General features: G+C 41.8%; 1 protein-coding gene across 3 annotated transcripts in view; it reads left to right on the top strand.

The window, feature by feature from the left end:
• The window catches only part of LOC147732765 (uncharacterized), a 428,345-nt gene extending 418,294 nt beyond the window's left edge, over positions 1-10,051 (top strand). For all 3 annotated transcript variants that reach the window (XM_086957330.1, XM_086957328.1, XM_086957329.1), the window contains one exon: positions 5,397-10,051. In XM_086957330.1, the coding sequence (XP_086813456.1) occupies positions 5,397-6,058 (662 nt within the window). In that variant the 3' untranslated portion in view covers positions 6,059-10,051. The remainder of the gene's footprint in view (positions 1-5,396) is intronic.
• The last annotated feature ends 12,046 nt before the right edge of the window (positions 10,052-22,097 follow it).

Below are 22,097 nucleotides of genomic sequence, written 5' to 3'. Positions count from 1 at the left end.
CCCTCGTGAGCCTGCAGTGCTTGTAGAGGGAAGGGGAAATCCTGAATGCCAGAAGGGCACGCAGTTTAACAGCAGCAATATATATATATATATGTGTGACAACCGTGTGGCTCGAAATGCTGTAGCTTATAGACTCTCTTCAGCTTAGCCAGTGGCAGATCAACATACATGGGAAACACAGAAATGCATTTACAATCTCCCTAGTTATTGAATCTCGCTAAAAGAACAGTCTTCAAATGATGGTCACAAAATATATTTAGCAGCAATTTCTACTTAGCGGGCCCCCCCCCTAAGTGATAATGGTACGGGGCCAGACATCACAGTTGTGCACAGTAGTCCCTACTTAGCGAGCCTTTTACCCTTAAGTGGTAATATTGGTATGAGGCCAGACAACACAATGATAAACAGAAATTCGATGTTCACAGTTTATAATTAGCCAAGGAAAGATGAACAATCACAATGTGCTTATATATCGATAGACCATGAAAACAGTAAGAATCACACAAGTTTTGTTCTATGAACCTAAAAATACATTCACCATTAAACACTAGGCGCTAACATGCCGGTCTGTGTCTAAACAGGCATCTAATAAGAGGAAAGTAAAATGTAAACACTTCAACAATTCTTTTACAAAAATCACGCTCTATGGCCACTAGAGTGCGCTAGAGTGTTCCCTATACATGTGGGGCGTACCAACAATAATTAATCACGTTTTAGCTTGGCGAAAATATAATGCCTACAATATGAGTAAATAAACTTCTTAGTCCCGCACAGAACTCTTCCCTGGACATACAGCAGGGGATATCACCGCTAAATTAAGGAAAGATCAAAGGTCACGGTAGCTAATCGGACCTGCTGAAACTCCTTCTTTCTCATGGACTACTGACATGAGAGATTACCTCGTCTCTGTCACTCCTATCAAACAGAGGATCACTTGCACGAATATACTGAAAAAGATGCTAGACGCAACCCTTTCCTTCCTTGATACCCTGTTGCAGATGTATCAAAGGCCCTCCCCCTCTCTGGAGAGGCTTCAAAATAAGCTGAGAGACCTGCCACGTGCGGTCCTCCTTCCCTGAAACTTCAGAGGGTCACTTAAAAAGCCTGAAAGATGTATAATTCACCTTCCCTTCCTTAACACTCTATAGATGTGTCAAAGGTCCCCTCCTTAGAGGGGCACTGTAATAAAAATAAATGTTGAAAGGACTGCCACATGCGTTCTTTCCTTTCCTGTATTCTATATGCAACAGGGGCTCCCTTTAACCGCTAAATAAATGCTGAAAAAAACTAAATTTAAAAAATAAGCGTTACAGGACGGACACAATCCTTCTTTGTATTTACACGCGGCTTAGCAATAACATGCGACTATTTATAAAGCAAAGTGAAACACATATATCTCAATAATGACCCAACTGTCAGGCTCAGTCTCCACTTAGCACACAATCCCTCCTCTGCGTAGAATCAAATAACAAGGTTAACAGACAGGAAGCCTGGACCATCAGATGTACCACTGTATCACAACAAAGCCCACCATTCGGCCAAACCCAAGAGAGAGAGACAGCGCAGCGGCGGGCAGACACAATAATATGTATGCTTACCCTCAGCGCTGTGCTCTCCCCTCACAATGGTCCAGCAGGACGGCTGCAGAGTCGTGTAGCAGTTTAGTACTTCCTCCTTAGGAACCAGCTGCATCCTGTCAGTTTAACTCCTTATTATCACGTCACGAGGTCACCACTTGTCGGAGGGGATGATTTATTAGGGACAGGAGGGGCCAGGGGGACTCAGTGCACAGCTTTCAGAAGCCGCGCTGGCGAGACCGTGAGTGAGAACTAAGGGGAATAGGGTGGCTTAAATTGCACCGGGGCTGTCCTGGACCTCTTGCTCTAAAACAGGAAAAAACATACATATGAGCTTTTGGAGACTGAAGCTTGGAGTTGTACAATTTATTTGAAGACACAGCTTCTAGAAATATTCAGTGATAGCATAAAAATCATATAGTACTTGGTCCTGTACCCAGCATTCTCTTGAAAGTCACATGGACCAGTACGAATTTACAAAGTACAGTTTACAGCTGCCATGAGAGAGAGAGAGACTATACTTTAAGTACACTTCTGAACTGAGGTAGATAGCATTGAAAAGGTTAAGCACATATTATTGGGCACACTCACCACTGCATGTATGATGTCCTGAAAGTATAAGTTCAAAGACTTTAAATGCAGTGTGGATAAAACAAAGTCAGAGAAAGCATAACATTTCAAATAATGGAATACAACTTTAAATGCAACAAGGAAAAAGCATTTCATTACAGCAGAATATACAATGGAGTAGAATCTAAGTACATGAAACCTAAGTACATGAAACAGGGGCTATCTCGAGTAACCCCTGGGAAAAACTCTTGTCCGCCACCCATGTGCTGACAGAGAGTAGTTCAACGATAATCGGGCGGACCACCCTTTTATACTTGTTCAGGGGTGAGGGGCCTATGGTCACGCTATATTACGTCACCTCGAACCCCATATCCTTCTATCGCCTCTCACGCCCCTGCCTGGTGACTTTCCCATCATTAGTGTAGATGTGACTACCTTCTCGTAATTGTGTGGCAAGTACACTAGCCTAGACTGAGTTCCTGCCATTCTGACTGGAAGTTTGTCATTATTCACAAATGTGTTATTATTGTTTTGAAGGGTTCTATTCATGTGTCAATCAGGCAGTCTGCGATAATACTTCGCCACAGTTATCCTCAGTTTATCGGATATCTTGCTTGACGTAGCTGTGGTGGGAACTTCCCTTATCCTATTCATGGCTTAGGTGGGGGACGTGGGGCATGTTGCAAGATTTATAGAGGAACTTGACTTCTGCTGTTTGTGAGAAATATACAATGAGGTGGGGGCCTGGTAGGAGTGCTGAGCCTTGCAGGCAAGAGCAGCTGGGTGAATCTTGGGTCAGACCTGCTTTCTGCTTCTCCTTAAGCTAAGAGAAAATGGCAGTGCTCAGGTCAACGTAACTGAGGCCTGTAACTTCTAAACAGCAGGGCCTACACAGAGGTTATGTTGTGCAGGTGACAGGTGTGTCCTTGGATAGCTGTGCAGCTAAAAATTCTCCCTCCAACAGCTCCCACTGCATGCGTCACAGTCAATGGATCACTTACCCATTTAATAGTATTTACGGATAATACTCGCCACAGTCTTCGCTCATCGATCCATTGATAGAAAACGTTCTTGTCCCATTGACAAATCAAACTTGCAGCCACTGTGGCACTGCAAAACTCTAGAATCTCAGACTATTCGTTCAATAGCCTCGTCCTGGACATAGAAAGATATCCGTTTTGTTTGCAACCTCTTCTTTGGCAGAGAGCCTCTACCCTTTTCGACCCTTCAACACAATTTTGATCTGCAAAATATTGACTTTTCAGATTTTCTGCAAATCAAAGCCAGAATCGCCAAACGTGGTCTGCTTGATTCACCCTCTCTCCCCTTAACTCTCAACAGTTTGTCAAGCTAAGGGACATGAGGCCTCAACAATATATTCATTTCTACAAAATAATGCTATCAAGGGGTCTTTCGCACACCAGTTAAATGGAACCCAGTTTTAGTTAAATTGGCCTTATCAAACAAGATTTTTCCTGCACTTTATCAAACCAAACTGCTAGTTTTAGATCACACCAACTGGTCACCGGACAAGCTACACAAACTGAACCTATCTGACTTAAACCTCTGCTGGTCGTGCAAAACTCCCTAGGGGACCTTGCGCATATGTTCTTCTGTTGCAGATTACTTACTCCATTTTGGGACCAAATCGCTTTTCAATTAAATGCCATTTTTGAAACATATATTACCTAAGATTTTTCCCACCTTTATTCTTGGCCCCCATGCAGACTCGAAAGATCTAATCCAGCTGGAGTTTGACACGACTCTCCTCGACCTCTTACCATCACCATTAAATTCCTTCTCCTGGACTGGAAATCTTTCAACTTAATTTCCTTACACTTCTGTTGGGCATGGGCGACACTTTTCTCTCTGCAATAACCCAACTCACCCAATTATCTAAAAAAAACTTGTTCCTCTAAGACCAAAACTGAGGACCCCTGCAATCTTAGTGGACACACTTCTGCCCTTCTTGAATTCCACAGCATCCTCCTTTATAACTTGTTTCTTTTTCCGCTGTTTTTGTTTTCCTCTTTTTTTTCTCTCTCGCCAGGGCCCCCCGTTGCTCTCTAATTCTGACACGCCTATCACCTTCCCTGGCATGTACTAGATTTGTCTTACTACATATTAATGAAATATTCATTGCCATTTTACTGCATGTATTCCAATGGAACCATGCTGTCTTTTTGTGTGACACTTACTTAACTAGTCCCACCATACTTCCCACTTAGTATCACGCCACATCCTAACAAACTTGGATCCTCAACTCTTTACATCACCTTCCATAGCTGTACCATGATGAATATAATAGTGTCTGATTGCTCTGACTCCCTCTGTGTTCTGTACTCCGTCTATAAAATGTCAATAATATTTTCAGAATTAAAAAAAAGTTATGTCCGTAAAATGGAGACTAAAATTGCTTGATGGTTTGTTTATATAAAAATAATCTGTTTTTGCACTATGACTTCATTAAACTTAGAAAATAAATAGGATTAAGAAGGTGGCCTGCTTGGTGAGTAGTAGTAGTAAAAAATAAGTCTTAGAATAAAGACATGCAAGCTTTCCTTAAAAGTCAAGGTAGGGCATTTGGCATCTTATAACCATAGCTTTAGATTTCCTAACAATATTAGATTTTTTTTTAATGCAGGCATGGATGTCAATTCCATTAATTATTTAAGAGAGTGTGGTTAAAGGTAGAGGTTGATAAAGCAGGAGAATAGATATTAATACCTTGTTAACTTGGCCTGATGTGATTATACTTTCACAGGAGAGGTTCAAAGGAGATGGTTCCTGTGTGAGCTCCGTAATGTAGAGCGTCAAGAGAGTATAGACGTTGGATTATTTAGTACTATCAATAATAATATTCAGCAATGAAAAAGTTGTTAATTTGCAGTCAGACCATCCTCCCCCAAGTTTCTGCAAATTAAGTGCAGATTATATTTGAGTCCTAAATTTGAAATAATTAGGAAAACTTGGCATTTTCTGAATATGTTATCTCAGTTCCCATCCTCCTGAGGCAGTATACCTTCTTTCCATGAGAGGGAAGTGTCACAATTGGTGCAAAGCATGCATTTATTCACCTCCTAACCGAGAGTAATTCTTTTGTCCTAGTTCAACCATGGTTTTTCATACGGAATCGTCAGAATATGCTCTCAATGACATTGCAGAATACACAGCTTGATGTCAAAATATTGTTAGTTTACATGTTTTCTCATATTAAAATCTCACTTTAATATAATTTTATTATTGCAGGAAACATTAACAGCAGCAGAAAGAAGAATAGCTTTGAGTGTAATGATGAAATGAGCCTTTGCAAACCAGTGGCTAATATAAAAGAAAAGTTAAACACTGCTCGAATTAACTATCAGAGAAGTGATTCTGAACTGAAAGAGGAGAACATTCTGCTTTGGCAAAAGGACTGTAAAGAACTCACACATTACACCTTATATCAAGGAGCCTCCCATGAGCCAAGATCAGAAACATACAATAAATGTGCAAGTACAATAAGAAATGAAAACATTACTTCACGCCCGTCATATCCACTGCCAAGATGCAAACCATCTACCTCGCCTCAAGATGAGCTAAGTCATTCAGCGACCAGCCATAGCGGGCTTCAGCAAACACACAAAGGAGATGAAAGGCATGCATGTCCTCATTGTGGAAAAAGCTTTACAACATTATCAAACCTTAAAAAGCATGAAAGAAATCATACTGGCGTAAAACCTCCTCCTTGTGCTGTATGTGGTAAAAGCTATAGTCATGTTAGAGCTTTACAGAGACACCAATTATTGCATACCGGTGAAAGACCTTATTTGTGCAACATATGTGGGAAAAGCTTCAATCGAAAGGACACTCTTGCCAAACACCAAAAACGTCATGCAGCGAAACAGCTAAAGTATGAGATGTTATTTTGAAATGTGGTAGCCATTTCACGAGAAAATAAATCATGTGTAATAAATGATCTCCCGGGACATAAAAATAGATAGGTGCTTCCACCCTTAATATTCTATGAAAAAGTGATTGTTATGAGGGCAAATATGTATTTCCATGATATTGTTTATTAGTAAGTAACATTAAAATGTTCATCTGCCTCTGTGACCTTTTCTGCATCGAACTGAGAGTCGGTAGTCGGTCTTGAGGTGCACTGCACAATTCTGGCTATTCATATAACCGAATTGAAAAAAAAATAGGCTTCTGTTTCATTCCTTCATGCATTTCATAACACAAAATGATTCCCTTGGCACTCCACGATTTTCAGAAAAGAAACCCTAGGAGCAATGAGTTAATTTTTTTTAACTAATGCAAACATGTTTTATTCTAAAATGCATTTACCAATATTTTTATATCTTATGTCTGTAATGTATGCAACAAATGTTTATAATTCTTTATCTACCTTAATTTTAGTTTTATTCTACTGCACAAGAATTATGTTGACATTATTTGATATTGCATTCTCTGCAGTTTGATGGAAGTAGGGTTTTCTTCCTCTACTGATCTTTTCTTTCACCTGACTATAGTAGAAGAAACTGGGGCTCCTAATAGTCTCTTAGAGGTGTTTACGGAATGGCTGGCTTCCAAGTGCTTGCATTTGACTACCCATAAAACAGAACTAATACTTGTAGGACCTCAGGAACCATTTTTAACCTAAGAGCAGTGGATAACAAGCTACGAGTGGGACAGATCCTAATTACTACCCTCAAGAAAAGGAAAGGCATTGGTATATTTATATGATTAACACCTGATCATGGAAGAGCAAGTAAGCGACTAGACGAAAATCTGTGGACTCTAAATCAGAATTCATGTTAAACACCACCCATACCGACGTGCATACACAAGAAGTGATTGATTAATGAACAATTTATTGTGGGTTACCACACTAATTAATGTAATTGTTTATTTTTACACTCAGTAAGGTAACAGATTACACATTCCCGAATCATTCAGCCAGGCTGGATGGCAGGGCTTGCTTTATAAGAGTCATAATTGCATTTTGAGGTCACACAGCCATCTTTAAATTCTTGTGTCGGAATCGTCATGTGTATTGGACTCGACCAATTTAAATAGAAGTATAATACAAGTGTATGAGTAGGATCTGTACAGACTTAAAGATACAATTAATGTTAAAAAATGAATTTCAGTAACTTAAACAATTTTGTGATTTCTTGCAGTTTTACTTTTTCAAATAATTTGTGATTACACAGATATGATCCTTAGTAAACCAGCCTAGGACAATGTTGCAATTTGTACTTTCTGATATTAGACTGTAGTTATTCTGATGAGTTGTGCAAAGACAATTGCTTCTGTTTACATTTCCTCCTTAGTAGAGTTGAGCCAAATGTTTTTGAAATGGAATGGATTTGTGGATCCCCAGGTACTCAAGCTAAGGCTTATCCCTCCCTTTCGCTTTGAGATTCAATTGATACAGGAGGGCAGCGCGTTGTTAAACATATCTGTTTATGAATAAACTCAGTGGGGAAAACCCTTACAGGTAAAGTGATGATTACACCTACAAATAAGGCTCCTTCTAGGGCAGGAAACCCTCAGGAATACAAGTCAAGGCAGACCAATGAAACACAGAGACCTGTTTCTCTTTTGGAATCTGTCTTCCCTATCTCCTTTCACATTGGAGAGATGAGTAACTACATTTATTTGGGGTATGAAGCCTCAGGACTGCTCTTGGGCGCCCAGTAATCAGATTACATTAAGCATTCACTGAAGAAAAAAAAACCTAAAGAAAATGGAAGTTCGGAGAAAAAGTAATTAAGAAATCAAATCAAACCCCAATACTAGAAAGAGTAGTAGCAGGTGGCAATCCAGAACTGCTAATCCCAAAAAATTGAGTAGGATACTCCCAAGGTTACCAGGGAATCAAGCATTTAGAGGATGGGGACAATTAAACAATGGTCAAAAACATACCAGAAACAATCAAGAATTAAAGCAACGTCTTTGGTAGATTCCAGAGCCTTTGTGGAGCATAGATTTTAGTATTTGTTGTTCATAAACTAGCTAAATCTGGGACTCGTTGAATGCTGGGAAATGTAGTTGTGGACCTTGCATACACTGTCAGCTTTCTTTTATTATTATCATACGTGCTTAATACAGCTTCAATTATTTAGGCTGCAGGTGATATATTGGAAAACCGTTTACATTGAAGGGGGTAGCCTTTATCTTATATTTGTAAATTTAAAATCAGCTTTTGACTTGGTTCCAAGGGAAAAATTATGGGTAATTTTAAGAGACATGGGCGTGCCAGAATACCTGTGTGAGCAGTTAAAACGTCTTCATGAGGGAAACTATGCTCGTATTAGATATGGAAAGAATGGCAAACTTACCGCCCCTTTGCCCATGGAGAGAGGGGTTCGGCAGGGTTGCGTCCTGGCTCCCACACTTTTCTCCCTTTTCTCAATGGCCTAATAGATTTCTTGAGCGCAGGGAAGAACATTGATGCCCCCAGGTTGGCACAGCGGAGGATCCTGGCCTCTGATGTTTGCGAATGAGACGCTTCTCCTTGTAAAATCCCCCATGGGAATTCATAGGACTCTTGACAACTTTAGCGACTTCTGCAAACACCGGGGCCTGGAAATAATCCTGCAAAAAGCCAAGTACAATGCCTTCAATGTAGGCAACTCCAGCAACCCCAATCCTTGCATGGACGGCAGACCCCTTGAAAGAGTAACCATCTTTCAATATCTGGGATTGACGCTGACGAAAAAATGGATTGGGGTGCCCAAATAAATAAAGCAGGGCTGAAACGTACCCAAACAACGGGGGGGATCCTAAAATGATACAGGACTTGCCCCAAAAAAAACACTTAGCCCAGTGATGGAAATCCATAAGGTACAGGCCAGGTCTGCTGCCCTCTACGGAGCAGAACTTTTGGGACCATTGTGCACTGGGCCCGTTAATCCGAACAGAGAATTTCTTCATTAGACAGCTTTTGGGCCTCCCCATCAGTACTCCATTGACACCACTTTGCTTGGATCTTGGGTTAGACCCATAGCGGAAGAGCTGGCCCTTAGGCCCCTTCTCTATTGGTGTCGCCTCTGGAGTACCTCGGAGCTAGCTGCCTATAGGGATGAATTAACTGATATAATGGGAATGCTAGGTTCCGGGAGGATACCTTGGTTGTGCAACATTAGGAACATCTGTGAGGGTTTGGGTAGATGCAATTTATGGTATAACGTGGACGTCGCGTCCCAAATAACAGCAAGAAAGACCCTGATAGAGAGCTTTTAGAGAGCAAAAGCTCAATTAGCTTGAAAGATGAACTACCGCCGGCCGTTTGACGGTGGAATTCTTGGCAGTAAAAAATAGGTATAGTCTAGAACTGATATCCAGCCATTCCTTGCTAAAAAACTTTGTCCAGTTCAGACATGGAGTCCTCCCGTTAAGAGCTTTTACTCATAAGTGGGAGGGGACTTCAGGTGGGGGCTGCCCCGCCTGTAACTACCCCGATGAAACGGAATTGCTAGTGTTATTTTTCTGCAAGGGTTATGGGAAGGCCAGAACACGCTGGCTAATCCAACTCTGCAGAAACTTGGACTCAAGACGCTGCATTGAAGTGTGCAGGATATTTAAATCGAACACGCAAATGCAGATTGTCTACTCCATTTCACGGTTTTTATTTAATATGTGGTGCACCCGAAGGGCCATTCTTAAAAGAAGGGCCCAGCAGAATGACATTGCAGGAATTGTATGAGTGATCATAATATTGTATTTTTCTGGCTACATTTCAGGCTCTGGGAGGGGCTACATCAATTTTACCACTGGGATTACTGATTAGCACTGTATCTAATTCTAATACTACCTTTTTTAACTGTGTATATTTTATGAACTCAATGTATTTTATTGCTTGTTTTATTGATGCTTTTATGGCATTTGATTGCCGAAATAATGTTTTTATGAATGAATGAATTTGGGGTATGAAGTCCCAGGACTGCTCTTGAGCGCCTGGTAATCCGATTACATTAAGCATTCACTGTAGAAAAAAAAAGCTAAAGGAAATGGAAGTTCAGAGAAAGTCATAAAGAAATCAAATCAAACCCCAATACTAGAAAGAGTAGTAGCAGGTGGCAATCCAGAACTGATAATCCCAAATAATGGGGTAGGATACTCCAAAGGTTACCAGGGAATCAAACATTTAGAGGAGGGGGACAATTAAACAATGGTCAAAAACATACCAGAAACAATCAAGAATCAAAGCAACTTCTTTGGTAGATTCAGGAGCCTTTGTGGAGCATAGATTTTAGTATCTGTTGTTCATAAACTAGCTAAATCTGGGTCTCGTTAAATGCTGGGATATGTAGTTGTGGACCTTGCATACACTCTCAGCTTTCTTTTATTATTATCATACATGCTTAATACAGCTTCTATCCCCCATTTTGAGACAGAAAAAGGGAACATTGCAGTCAGCTACAAGTTGAACTAAGAATCAACTCTTATGTGCTGTGCTTCCAGGATAAAAAAAACCAAATGTTCAGACAATATCATATGACTAACTTCACCCCTTGCCTTGTCACACATCTATCAGTAGTTATGGTTGCAGTATTATTCATCAAACAGAGGGTTGCCCGTCGTCATGAACAACTTGGTCATAACACGAAAGCCTGTATCCAGCAATCCTTTAGTTCATCACACCAGTTCCTTGTATCTTCAATTCTTTGGTGCACATTAAAGCCTGATGCCCCATTGATGATAAAAGTGGATTGTTGGTGGTGGTGTAAATATAGAGGCCATTCCTTGTTCAATGAAGACTTAATTTTACATCTATGCATGATCTTATCTATTTCTATTAGAAATTATTAATCTCAAACTTTAATATTTGGGCATTAAATCAAAAAGGTGCACCTGCCACTATGGCTAAAGATCTATAGATAGGTATTTTCCTAACATATAAAGGTGCCTGAGCACAAAGCATATAGACAATTTTGTATTTTTATTACTATTTTTTTATTATTTCATAACCTATGTAACGTGCAACAAAAACGGATACGGGCTATGTTCTCTTTAGAGCCTAGAATAGAGGCTTGACCAAATTAATTCAGCAATATTCTTGTAATGGGTTATTTCAACAATATATTTGTGATAAATCAGAGATGTTCAGAGTTGTGCATCTCCTGTCGTTACATGTCTACAATGCAGTTGAGTTGTATTTTCTGTGCATCAGAAATCCTTGAGGTGTTAGCGGGAGTATACAGAGAGAATCTTAAAACCAACTATCCAGTGAGAGGCTCATAAAGGAGCTTGCTGAAGTTGGACAATTTGCAGGCAGATAGATTCTCACTGGCAGTTTAGACAGAGTCAATATGGCTCTTGGCTCTGATAACACCGCAAGGAACCCTATCTGAGCTCCCAAATAGGTACCCTCCTCTAATAATTACTGGCTACGAACTTTTAGCTAGAGATATTAGAGAAAAAGAAACACTTCACTGTGGATTCATGGAGTGCTGTATCACAAATGGCAACCGGATGAGCAAGATGAACATAAAGCAGATCTAGCTTGACGCGCTGTGACTTCACTGGGCTGGGCAACCCGGCGGCTGCTCCTTCTCCGTGGTACGGAGTACAAAGGAACAGGACCTCAAAGGACACCAATGATCACCGACACGGATGAGATGAGAGCGGCCATTTGGAGGGGTCAGAGGACCGGGGATCTAGGTGCTGCATATAGAGCCTGATCATGCTGTTGTATGCTGAGGATGTTGTGGGTATAGCTGTGCTGCTGAATGGCCTTCCAGGAGGATGGCAGTAGAACAGAGAAAGCGGGTTACTGTTGCTACAGGTCTGGGCTGAATGAATCTTAAGGTATGTTATACCATGATCATGATATGGTGTGATACGGCCAGCACTGGGTTCTGTTAATTATTCTTTACTACAACCACCACCATTTGTTGGGTGTGCGGGAAGCATACCTCTGAAGCTAAATATAAAACCAATCAAAAATGTAAAAACTGTGTGTGGGTCTTGAAATGACAATGAGTTAGGTATCGGGCTCATGAAAGTGGGCTTGACAATTCGGTAAACAAAAAAATATACAAAGAAAAGACTGGAAATCTTGACTATCTGTCCTGCTAAAAGGACTTACCTACGAGGCCTACGATAAACTCGGAATCACACAGAGCGGACTAGCTCAAACTATCTTGTGCCTTACGAAGGGTGTATATTCTACTGAAGCAATCAAAGTCTTGCTCTCTTTTGAGGGTTGGAGCGTGGCACAACAAAATAAGAATGGAAAGCACGAGCAAAACCCAAAAGGCATCCCACCCTCCCACTCAAGTAAAACCTCAACCACACCTCTACTTTACAGAAAAAAACCCATAAAGGCTTCTCTAACAATGACACACTTGTCAGGCCTGCCAACTGCATCTAGCTCTTTCACAACCCTAACTACAAACCCAGAACAAGTGTTTGCTCTGAGTGAGACTGTTCCAAGTGTGGTCACTCAAGATAAAAATTCAATGACTAGGAGCTCCAACAGTTTCAAAAAGCAACCTTACAGAGCCTTGAAGCAGATTCCTAACAATCGAGTCAAAAGGAGATGGCTGGAATAGATGATGGAGCAGTGGCCGCAAAAGCCACCCCATCTCTACCAATAAGACTCTTATCAGTTAGACCAACTAGACCATCTCGATCATCTTCCTAATTTAACCTAGATTTAACATTATATTTACAGGAAGAACAGCACCATCTTACCCCATCCCAATCAACAGACTAGGAACATTTCAATAAGAAAGCCCCCCTAAACTATCGGTTAGGAAACGGCTCAGTGAGTGCCATGAGGATTTTGGGTTCTGTGACTCCTAGGACCAGATGGGCCACAAATATTCTTACTAGGACGCTGGATACAAGAGCACCAGCAGACAACAGAAACAAGAGAAATGTGGGCTTTGATTCGCAAATCAGTTATGCTATGTATGTTCTTCACTCCACAATTCAATTTTATTATAAGATGCGGATCTACAATGAGATCCACTTTACAAACGTTATCTATTACATAATCAGAATAGATCTAATAACATTCACAAAAGGTAAACAATTGAAAACACAAAACTTTTCATTTACCAGGTTAAATAAAAATGTGAGGGTATATTTCTCTGACTACGCCATATTTCATAAAACAATGGTTTTAACAAACATCTACGATTATCGTACAATGCAGAGCACACAAAAGAACATGTTCTAGTGTTTGTACTGAAACTCCACAGAGATTTTGTAGTCTGTATTCCGGAGCTGGTTCCATCCAGGCACCAGTAATAACATTTAATGGAAGAATATTTAGGCGAAACCATTTAAAAAACAAAAAAGACGCTCCACACTATGACTCTGATTTCACCTTACATATGATTAAGGATAAGCCCCAGAGCATGAAGAAACAATTACCTCCAACTTCTTTTTCTCCCTAAGTGCAAGCATATCTAGATCCTATTTTCTAAAAATACCTTCAGTGCTGGGTGAGACATTGCCATTAGCTCATGTTTATTAATGTTAAAGTGCCATATTAAAATTCTTAAAAAGCAAGTAGGAAGTACTACTGTTGTGTAGTTCCTAGGAATTCCCATGACCAGTGCGTTTTGGATGACCAGAACTGAGGGCTTGGTGTCCCAACCACTTCTGAACACCCCCACAGGATATGTCAGCCATTAGACCAGCTAGCTCTACAGTTGCACTGCCACCCCCCTCCCCCCACCTAACTATAACTGGTGTGAAACCTATGGTTTTTTTCAGTGAATTTAATAGGTTTTTTAAATGCTAATTCCTAACTATAACTGGTGTGAAACCTATGGTTTTTTCAGCGAATATATATATATATATATAAATTTATATGGCAAAATGAAACCCCTCATTTTGTTCCTTTTCAAATTAAATGTATTAAGTGTTACCACTTTATTCCAATCAAGATGACTTCAGGTGTGCCATACTTTTATCATAAGTAAGACTGTTAGCGTTCTAGTTGTTCTTTAGAACACTCTGGGACATTCTGTCATTGGGCTATAGTTGGGCTACATCTGGCTGATATTTGGGCTACATTTGGGCTCTTTTGTTTCTGGTGGCCATCTTGGGAGACTGCATATCAGAATTTTTTAACCGCATCGCTGCCGCGGATATTTTCGCGCTACGCGGCTTTTTTCTAAAAGCCGCGTTCGATGAAGAGCTCAGCTCATCATCCGCACACGCCCCTCGTGGCTGATGACGAGCTGAGCTCGTCATCAGCATCGAAGGGGTTAATGAAATTTAGGAAGATTTGAGAAGTCACTCAAAATGTGCCCTAATTTTACTTTCTTCAGCACTAATCATAATTTCTATGGCAAAATGAACCCCCTCATTTTGTTCCTTTGCAAATTAAATGTTTTAAGTGTTAACACTTTATTCCAATCAAGATGACTTCAGGTGTGCCATACTTTTGTCATAAGTAAGACTGTTAGCGCTCTAGTTGTTCTTTAGAACACTCTGGGACATTCTGTCATTAGGCTATAGTTGGGCTACATCTGGCTGATATTTGGGCTACATTTGGTTTTTTTTGTCTCTGGTGGCCATCTTTGGGCTACATTTGGGCTCTAACATATATATAGCCCAATGTAGCCCAATATATATTTTTTCAAAGTTAATTTTCGTAAAAACCACTGGAGCATATATCTTGAGACATAGCAAAGGCACATCGGGGTACCAGTCCCTACAATTTTGCCACGTTTGGTGGAAATCCATTCAGCCGTTCGGGCTAAAAGTGAGGTCGACCGCCCTATGGAAATTAACATGGGGAAAACACGTTTTGGGACCCCCCTTTTATCTCGGCCCCCGCTTGACGAATCCCCCCCAAACTTTCAAGGAAGGACCGGAGCTCCGCGAGGCAAATTTGAGGAAATTTTAAGGCAGATTCGTCAACCAGCGCCAAAGTTATTCACAATAGAATTTTGAGATTTTGCATTGAAAAAAATCCTAACTATAACTACCTACTGGCGACCGCCAGTAGGTAATATATATATATATATATATATATATATATATATATATATTTGACTGATTCATAAAAAAGATAAAGCAATTTAAAATGCTATAGGGTACTAGGACATAGAATCAATAAGAATTAATTACAAACATTAATGCCGGAATATGTAGTAAAATCACAGAAGATAGAACACATTCACTATTTTAGATATTAACCTTATCCTGTTAAAATTGGCTTAAGAACCCTTCAAAGTGCTGTTTATAGCTATGCCTCCGATCCAGCTGTGTATAACTTCGCAATGGTTGTCTCCCGGAGCACCGATATTTATGAACTGGAGGGCTAGTCTGCTTGATATTTATAAGCTTGAATTTTCTGTATTTTCTTTAAAAGGCAAGCGAAGGATGAAGCTGGCGCCTAAGGAGTGCAAAAAAACGATGGATTTAGGCCCAGATCCTTGTACTGGGATGAATGTATGACATTGTTCTACATTCTGTCCATCAACTGTGTTTTTTGCGGCGTCTAAGATCTGGGAACCGATTGAGGAGTGGATAAAATGATAGGATTCCTGCTAGGTTCTTAATGGCTCATGACTAACTTTCTGCCCCATCCCTGGTTAGAGTATCTTTTAGGCTTTTATTATGTTCCTCTTTCAAGAAATTTCTTTTTTTAAATTGTTTTGTCAATCGAAATGGAATGTGATTCACAATTTGATGTATTATTGCTTTGAAAGTCATGACTGCATTGTTTGTATCAAATTTATATCTATAAAATAAAAAGGAAAAAAAAAAACCTTCAAAGTGCTTGGAGTGCCTTCGATCTGATAGCCCAGGAACATCCTAGAATGTTGCCACTGCGATGACAATGGGGGCTGACGTGTTTGTGCGCAATATTCTATGTATGTCTCCACTCAATCTAGTGTCTAATGTCCTGCAGATTGGTGTCAGCCATGATCGATGCTGGCTTTCATATGCGGGCAGATGAACAACAAATAGGCCAATGACTCCGTCTAGGCCTTGCAGATGGGGCAAACTGTGCTGCCCTCTGTGGCCCATCTTCCGTTTGTAGAGCTCCAGATAGCTGTCGGTGCTTCAATGTGGCCATGTCAAGTTCTCGGTCCCACCTCATATCGTTCCGTAGTGTAAACCCCAGATAGGTGAAAGCGCTAACTTGTTCTAGGGGGCAGCGGTTCATGAGTATCCCTCCTCTAAATCCCTTATGTGGGTTAATCAACATGAGTTTTGTTTTGGAAATGTTAATTTGCAAACCCCGTAGTAAGCAAAATTCCTCAAAAAGTTTCAATGCCCGTTGAAGAACATTCGCGTTTTTGGAAATGACGAAAGAGATTGCAAGTACCAATATAGTAAATAGTAGATACATTTCTATCATAGTGCTAATAAGATGAAAATAATTAGTTCAGATAAAAACACCGTAGCACATGCATATTCCTAAAATGCGCTCCTAAATGTACCTATCCTAGATCTAGATATATGTCTATGTGTATATGTAGCTATAGATATATATAGCCAAGAAGCCCCTAGTGAAGAACCATCCCCCTCACCTGATGGTAGAGAACGAAGGCTCCCGTCTCTGCTTCAAACATGACACCCCGCAAGGGATGTCAGACCGCTGCATGTCAAAGATTCAGCATGCAGGACCCCGTGTCAGCTTGGAAGGAATTCCCCTGTAATTTGCAGGGGGGAATAAGGGTCTTATATACTGGAGTGGTCACTCCAGGGTTTCTTCTAGAATCGATATGTTTTGAAAAACAGTCACAACTGTTTTCAAAACAATAATAAATATTTTTCCAAACAAATGCGATCATGCACAGCTGGCTGTTGGCCAAATATGTGAAAAGTGGTGACCCTTATACAGAATAATTATACTGTGCCTGAGGACATGCTTATGTACATCAGGTACAGGGATTATGATAGAATACCGAGAGCCTGGTGTCGAAGAGACAGGAGCAAGCTTCTAGGTAAAAGGTCACTTGTTCAGAACTGTTATTGTCGTGTGGATGGGACAAATGTATGTAAAAAGGGATATACAGGACAGGACTAGCCTAAAGGACATGACACTACTTCGCTCAAGCACATGAGCGCAAAGTAAGCTTCTAAGGAGATTTACATTGCTACACAAGAGGCTGTGGCCCCAACAGAGGACAGCAGCTAACCCCTTAACGGAAGTGGTCGGGTGTCCCATTTCATTTCAACCAACTCATGGATATTTACATTCCAGATTTTAAAAAGTGTTTCCCCTCTATTTTATGGAGAAAACTCCAGTGTTTTACATCCATTATTGTTAATAGCATAAAGTAAAGTAGATAGAATTTTTACATTATACTCTAAATAAATGATTGAAGTGTCTGAGGCTAGCTGAATTAGTATGTATTTTTTTTTATTATATTTTATTGGTTTTCAAACAGTGATGAAATCACGATACAGTCATAGGTATATCACAGCAGACATATCCGAATGTAATAAAAGCATTGTCAACATCACACAGTAAAGGGGAATTTCTGCAATATCAGTAAGCTTTAGGTCAGTTTGTTTTATTAGCTTTGCATACTAACTACCAGTCACTTAGTTGAACAAGTAATGAGGCACCAAAACATTACAATATATTCGGCTTAACAACATAGTGGTCAAAAGCATCATCATCGTATGGCCCAAAAGCGACTTTATGGTATTAATGGAGAACATAATGCAACTTATCTGTAAGCTGGGTATAGTAAGGGGGGGGCTAAAAAGATGAACAGTTCAGCAGGGGCAGCAATTATATTACAGTTCTCGTATAATTTGAAGTAGGTCATGGTGCCAGCTCCTCCCGGGTATGTCGGGCCGCTGAGGTTTGTGTTAGGAGATAACATTGAAGAGGAGTCCATATATCTCGAGGCTCGTGGAAGCTGTTCGGCATATACGGTCAGTTGTTCCTGGCAGTATATTAAATCAGTAAGCCAATCCTTGAACTTAGGCGCCCACCCCCCACCCCATCTACAAGCCACTCTGCGTTTAGCTAGCAACATAGTAATGTATTGGCGACTTGCCTTGGGGATGAGTATGGTGTAGCACAGCAGGGCCGTCAGGGGTGTACGTTCAATAGAGATGGAAGTCATTTGTTCCAGAGCATCAAAAACCTGTACCCAATGCTCTCACCTGGGTACATTCCCAGGACAAATGCAGAAACCCAGGCCCTGGACTTCTACATCTCTCACAGTTATCTGTGTCTCTTATTTTGAAACTGAATATTTTGACAAGTGTGTAATATAGGCGTTGCAGGAATTTGTAGTGTGTTATGCATAACCTACCGCTAGTAGATATTTGTTCTGTTTGGAGACAGTAATATGTCCATTGTTCATCCGTGAGTTCATACCCCAAGTCGGGGTTCCATTGTGTACAGGAGGAATTGGGAGATTCCGTCAGTTGCGTGCGGACAAGATGATAAAGCTTGGAGACTAAGTGTCCTGGAGATGCGGCACTAAGCAGCATATGTAAGGAAGCGAGAGTGTGAGATTCTTGAGGAAACTCCTGAGTAATGGAGCGTATGCCATGGCAAAGCCAGACATAAAGAAAAATGTCTAGAGGAGAGGGTTGTATCTCATGAAAGAGGAGGTCAGTAGTACAGAATTTCCCATTGTGGTAGAGATCTTCCCCATGTGGTAATTTTAGTGCGCTCACAGAATCTATGAAATCCTGTTTCTTGAAAGAATGGGATGTTAAGAAAGCGGGAGAAGTGAATACAGCTTTGGGCATTGAAGGACAGCCATAATACAATTCCAGGCGTCGACTGTTCCCGTGATTGTGGTGGATGCCATGTCACGTGAGCGAGGGGGTCAAGCATATTATGCCATCCAGGGGGATGGGATCTGCTAACCATTGCTCCGCTGCAATCTGCGGCATATATCTAGGGGGGTGGAACCAGTATGAGGAGTAATGTGCTTGTGTGCATGTATAGTATAGTTCGAAATCTGGGACCTCAAAGCTTCCCTGTGCATAAGGCTGCGTTAGCACGTTCCATTGCAGTCACGGTTGCTTGCCCCTCCCCCCCCCCCCCCCCCCCCATATGTCGACCTAATCATTTCTGACCGGAGTGTCTTAAAAAAATGTTGCCCAGGGTCATATGGGATATTTAAAAATAGATACAGTAACTGTGGGAGCACCACCATTTTAATCAGTGCGGCTCGCCCCGCCAGGGAAAGCGGCAATGAGATCCAGCGGGTAACATATCCTGGTATACGGTCTATAGTAGTACCATATTTGAGGCGCATCAGTTACTCCCTATCTCCCGCGACCCGGATCCCCAGATAGCGTCAATCGCCCTCGCACCATTCTAATGGAAAATCCAAGGGGACTCGGGTAGCCGCAGGTGTGAGAGGAAAGATTTGTGATTTCCCCCAGTTGATATGTATCCCAGACAGCTTCCCAAAAACGTCAAACTCACGTAAGAGTGGGTTTCGGTTATAGTGCGGATCCCTTACATAAAGCATCATGTCATCCGCATATAAAGATATGAGGATTTGTCTGAGGTTGCAACGCAATGCTTTATCCTGGTGGCGCTGTCGCAGTTTAGCCCCCAGGGGTTCGATGGCAAGGGCAAACAGCAGGGCAGAAAGTGGGCACCCCTGGAAATAGGGAACGCATCAGATAAATACCCATTAATTAGGACCTTTGCCGTTGGAAGCTGATACAACAACCGTATCCAGGATATAAATAGGGGAGGAAAACTCATTCACTGCAGCACTCCGAGGAGATATTCCCATTCGAAAGAGTCTAACACCTTTGTGGCGTCTAAAAAGACCGCTGCCAGCGGCAGTTCAGGAGCGACGTTTTGCAAAATGGAAAAGAGGGTACGAAGATTGTGTGTGGTAGATCTTCCCGGCACAAAGCCCGCCTGGTCCGGGAGGACCAGCTTTTCCATTAGCAGGGCCAGTCGGTTCGCAATGACCTTGGCCAGAATCTTCGTATCACAGTTTATCAATGACATGGCCTGTAGGAATCGCATTGGAGCATGGACTTTCCCGGCTTCAGGAGTGAAGTAATAAGTGCCTCTTGCGTAGATGGGGGAAGTGTACCAGTTTCGAGTGCATCCTCATAGATCTCTTTAAGTATCGGGCCATCAGATCTATATAGGTTTTATAAAATTCAGCAGGAAGCCCTTCCAGGCCAGGGGCCTTTCCGGACTGCATCTACATGTTAGCTGCCCGGACCTCATCAAGTTCGAAGGGGGCACTTAGGAATTCCCTTTGAGAGTCACCCAACGACCCAAGCGCCACTTCACCTAAAAAGGTGTCCAGTTCAAAATTGTCTCTGCGCTGTGAGGTGTATATGTATAGTGTGAAGTAGTGGGCGGTAAAGGTGGCTTGTATGTCAGTGGTGTCGCGGTGAACTACCTCTCCAGGCCTAGAGATCTCCATTACATAGTTAGAAAAGCGTGGTTGTCATATTTTTTCCGCCAGGGCCCTCCCAGGCCTCTCACCCTCTCCATACCTACGGGCCACCCAGTATTTCCCCCTAAACTTAGTCTCACTAGTTGCTGTGGTGGTGTACTCCGTTAATTTGTCTCGGAAAGCATGCTGGATATCGCTGTCGCCCCCCATAGCCATCTGTTGCTCCAAAGTCTTAAGCTCCACTTCCAGCTTCCGCAGGGTGCCTTGTATGTCTCGGAGGACACCCAAGCTTTTGGAGATACAGAAACCCCGAATTGTTACCTTAAACGCCTCCCAAACTGTTTCCACACTGTTCACAGAGCCTTTATTTCTTTGGAAGAAATCTTGAATTTCTTCTCCTAATTCGCTATGAAATACCGTATCTAACAGTGTTAAGGGTTGTAACAGCCAGCTGCTGCGTGATATATTGTACCCAGGAGGGGGAGAGCGTAAGTTTGTCAGGGGAATGGTCTGAGTATGTTCTAGCCCAGGGGTCTCCAAACCGGTCCTGGAGGGCCGGATCCATGCCAGATTTTTTAAATAACTACATGTATCTCAATGGGGATATCCAAAAAATCTTGCATGGATCCGGCCCTCCAGGACCGGTTTGGGGACCCCTGTTCTAGCCAGATTTGTGACCTCTTTTATCGATGGTCCCAAACCTCCGGATAATAAGCAGTAGTCTAAGCGTGCCTAGGATGCGGCTTGTGTTGTGAAATGTGTACCTTCCAATACAAAAGGCTGAAGATGACACCATGCGTCGAGTAGACCAGTATCTGTCCTGATTCCCTGTAGGATTTTGTATGATCTATTATAATGATGTGTTGCAGGGTTGGACCTATCTACTGCTGGATTTAGGGCAACGTTGAAACCCCCCCCCCCCATATTTTGTGGGTAGAGCCTATTTCCTCAATCTTACCTCACTGCACAGTAAAGAACTCAGGAGTATCTACATTAGGGCCATAACAACATACCAAGGAGACTGAATCCGTACCCTGCCGTCCCCATGCAAGTGATTATCCTACGTTGCGATCTGTGAGTGAGCCACCTAGGGCAGACAGAGTTAATTTTTTAATAAGTATGGCACTGCCTCTGGCATAGGAGGAATACGAAGAGAATATCCTATGATCTGCCCACTTGATAGCAAAGGTGGTAGGATGCAGTGGATTCATGTGTGTTTCTTGGAGCATAGCGATATTGTTCTGGTGCCCATCCAAGTACGCTAGTATCTGGCAACATTTCTTAAGTTTTGTTCAGCTTTCAAATCAGCCATTATCCCTATTGCTGTGTGGGGGAGAACTATATCGACCTGTGCCAGGTGAAAAGTCAACAGTCAAGCAATCTTATTTCTGCCCGTCGTACTGTATCATACAATAATCCATGAACATTAAAACCAGACCCATACCCCCCCTCCCACTGAAGCATCCCAATCATGCCAGGTGTCTCTGCCCCCCCCACCCTAACTCCCAAAAACCCAGTAAACAAGCAGCACATAACAGTGCAGTGTAACTGGGAAGGGGGTGAATGCCCTCGAGGGGGCTCTCCTAGGGTCATGCACGTATACCCCACCCTCAAAGAGCCAGCGAGG

This window comes from Lissotriton vulgaris, chromosome 2_1 (assembly GCF_964263255.1).
Source record: "Lissotriton vulgaris chromosome 2_1, aLisVul1.2, whole genome shotgun sequence".
NCBI classification, from domain to species: Eukaryota; Metazoa; Chordata; class Amphibia; order Caudata; family Salamandridae; genus Lissotriton; species Lissotriton vulgaris.
The sequence above is the reverse complement of the archived record's forward strand: the minus strand, read 5'-3'. Positions and strand labels throughout refer to the sequence as shown.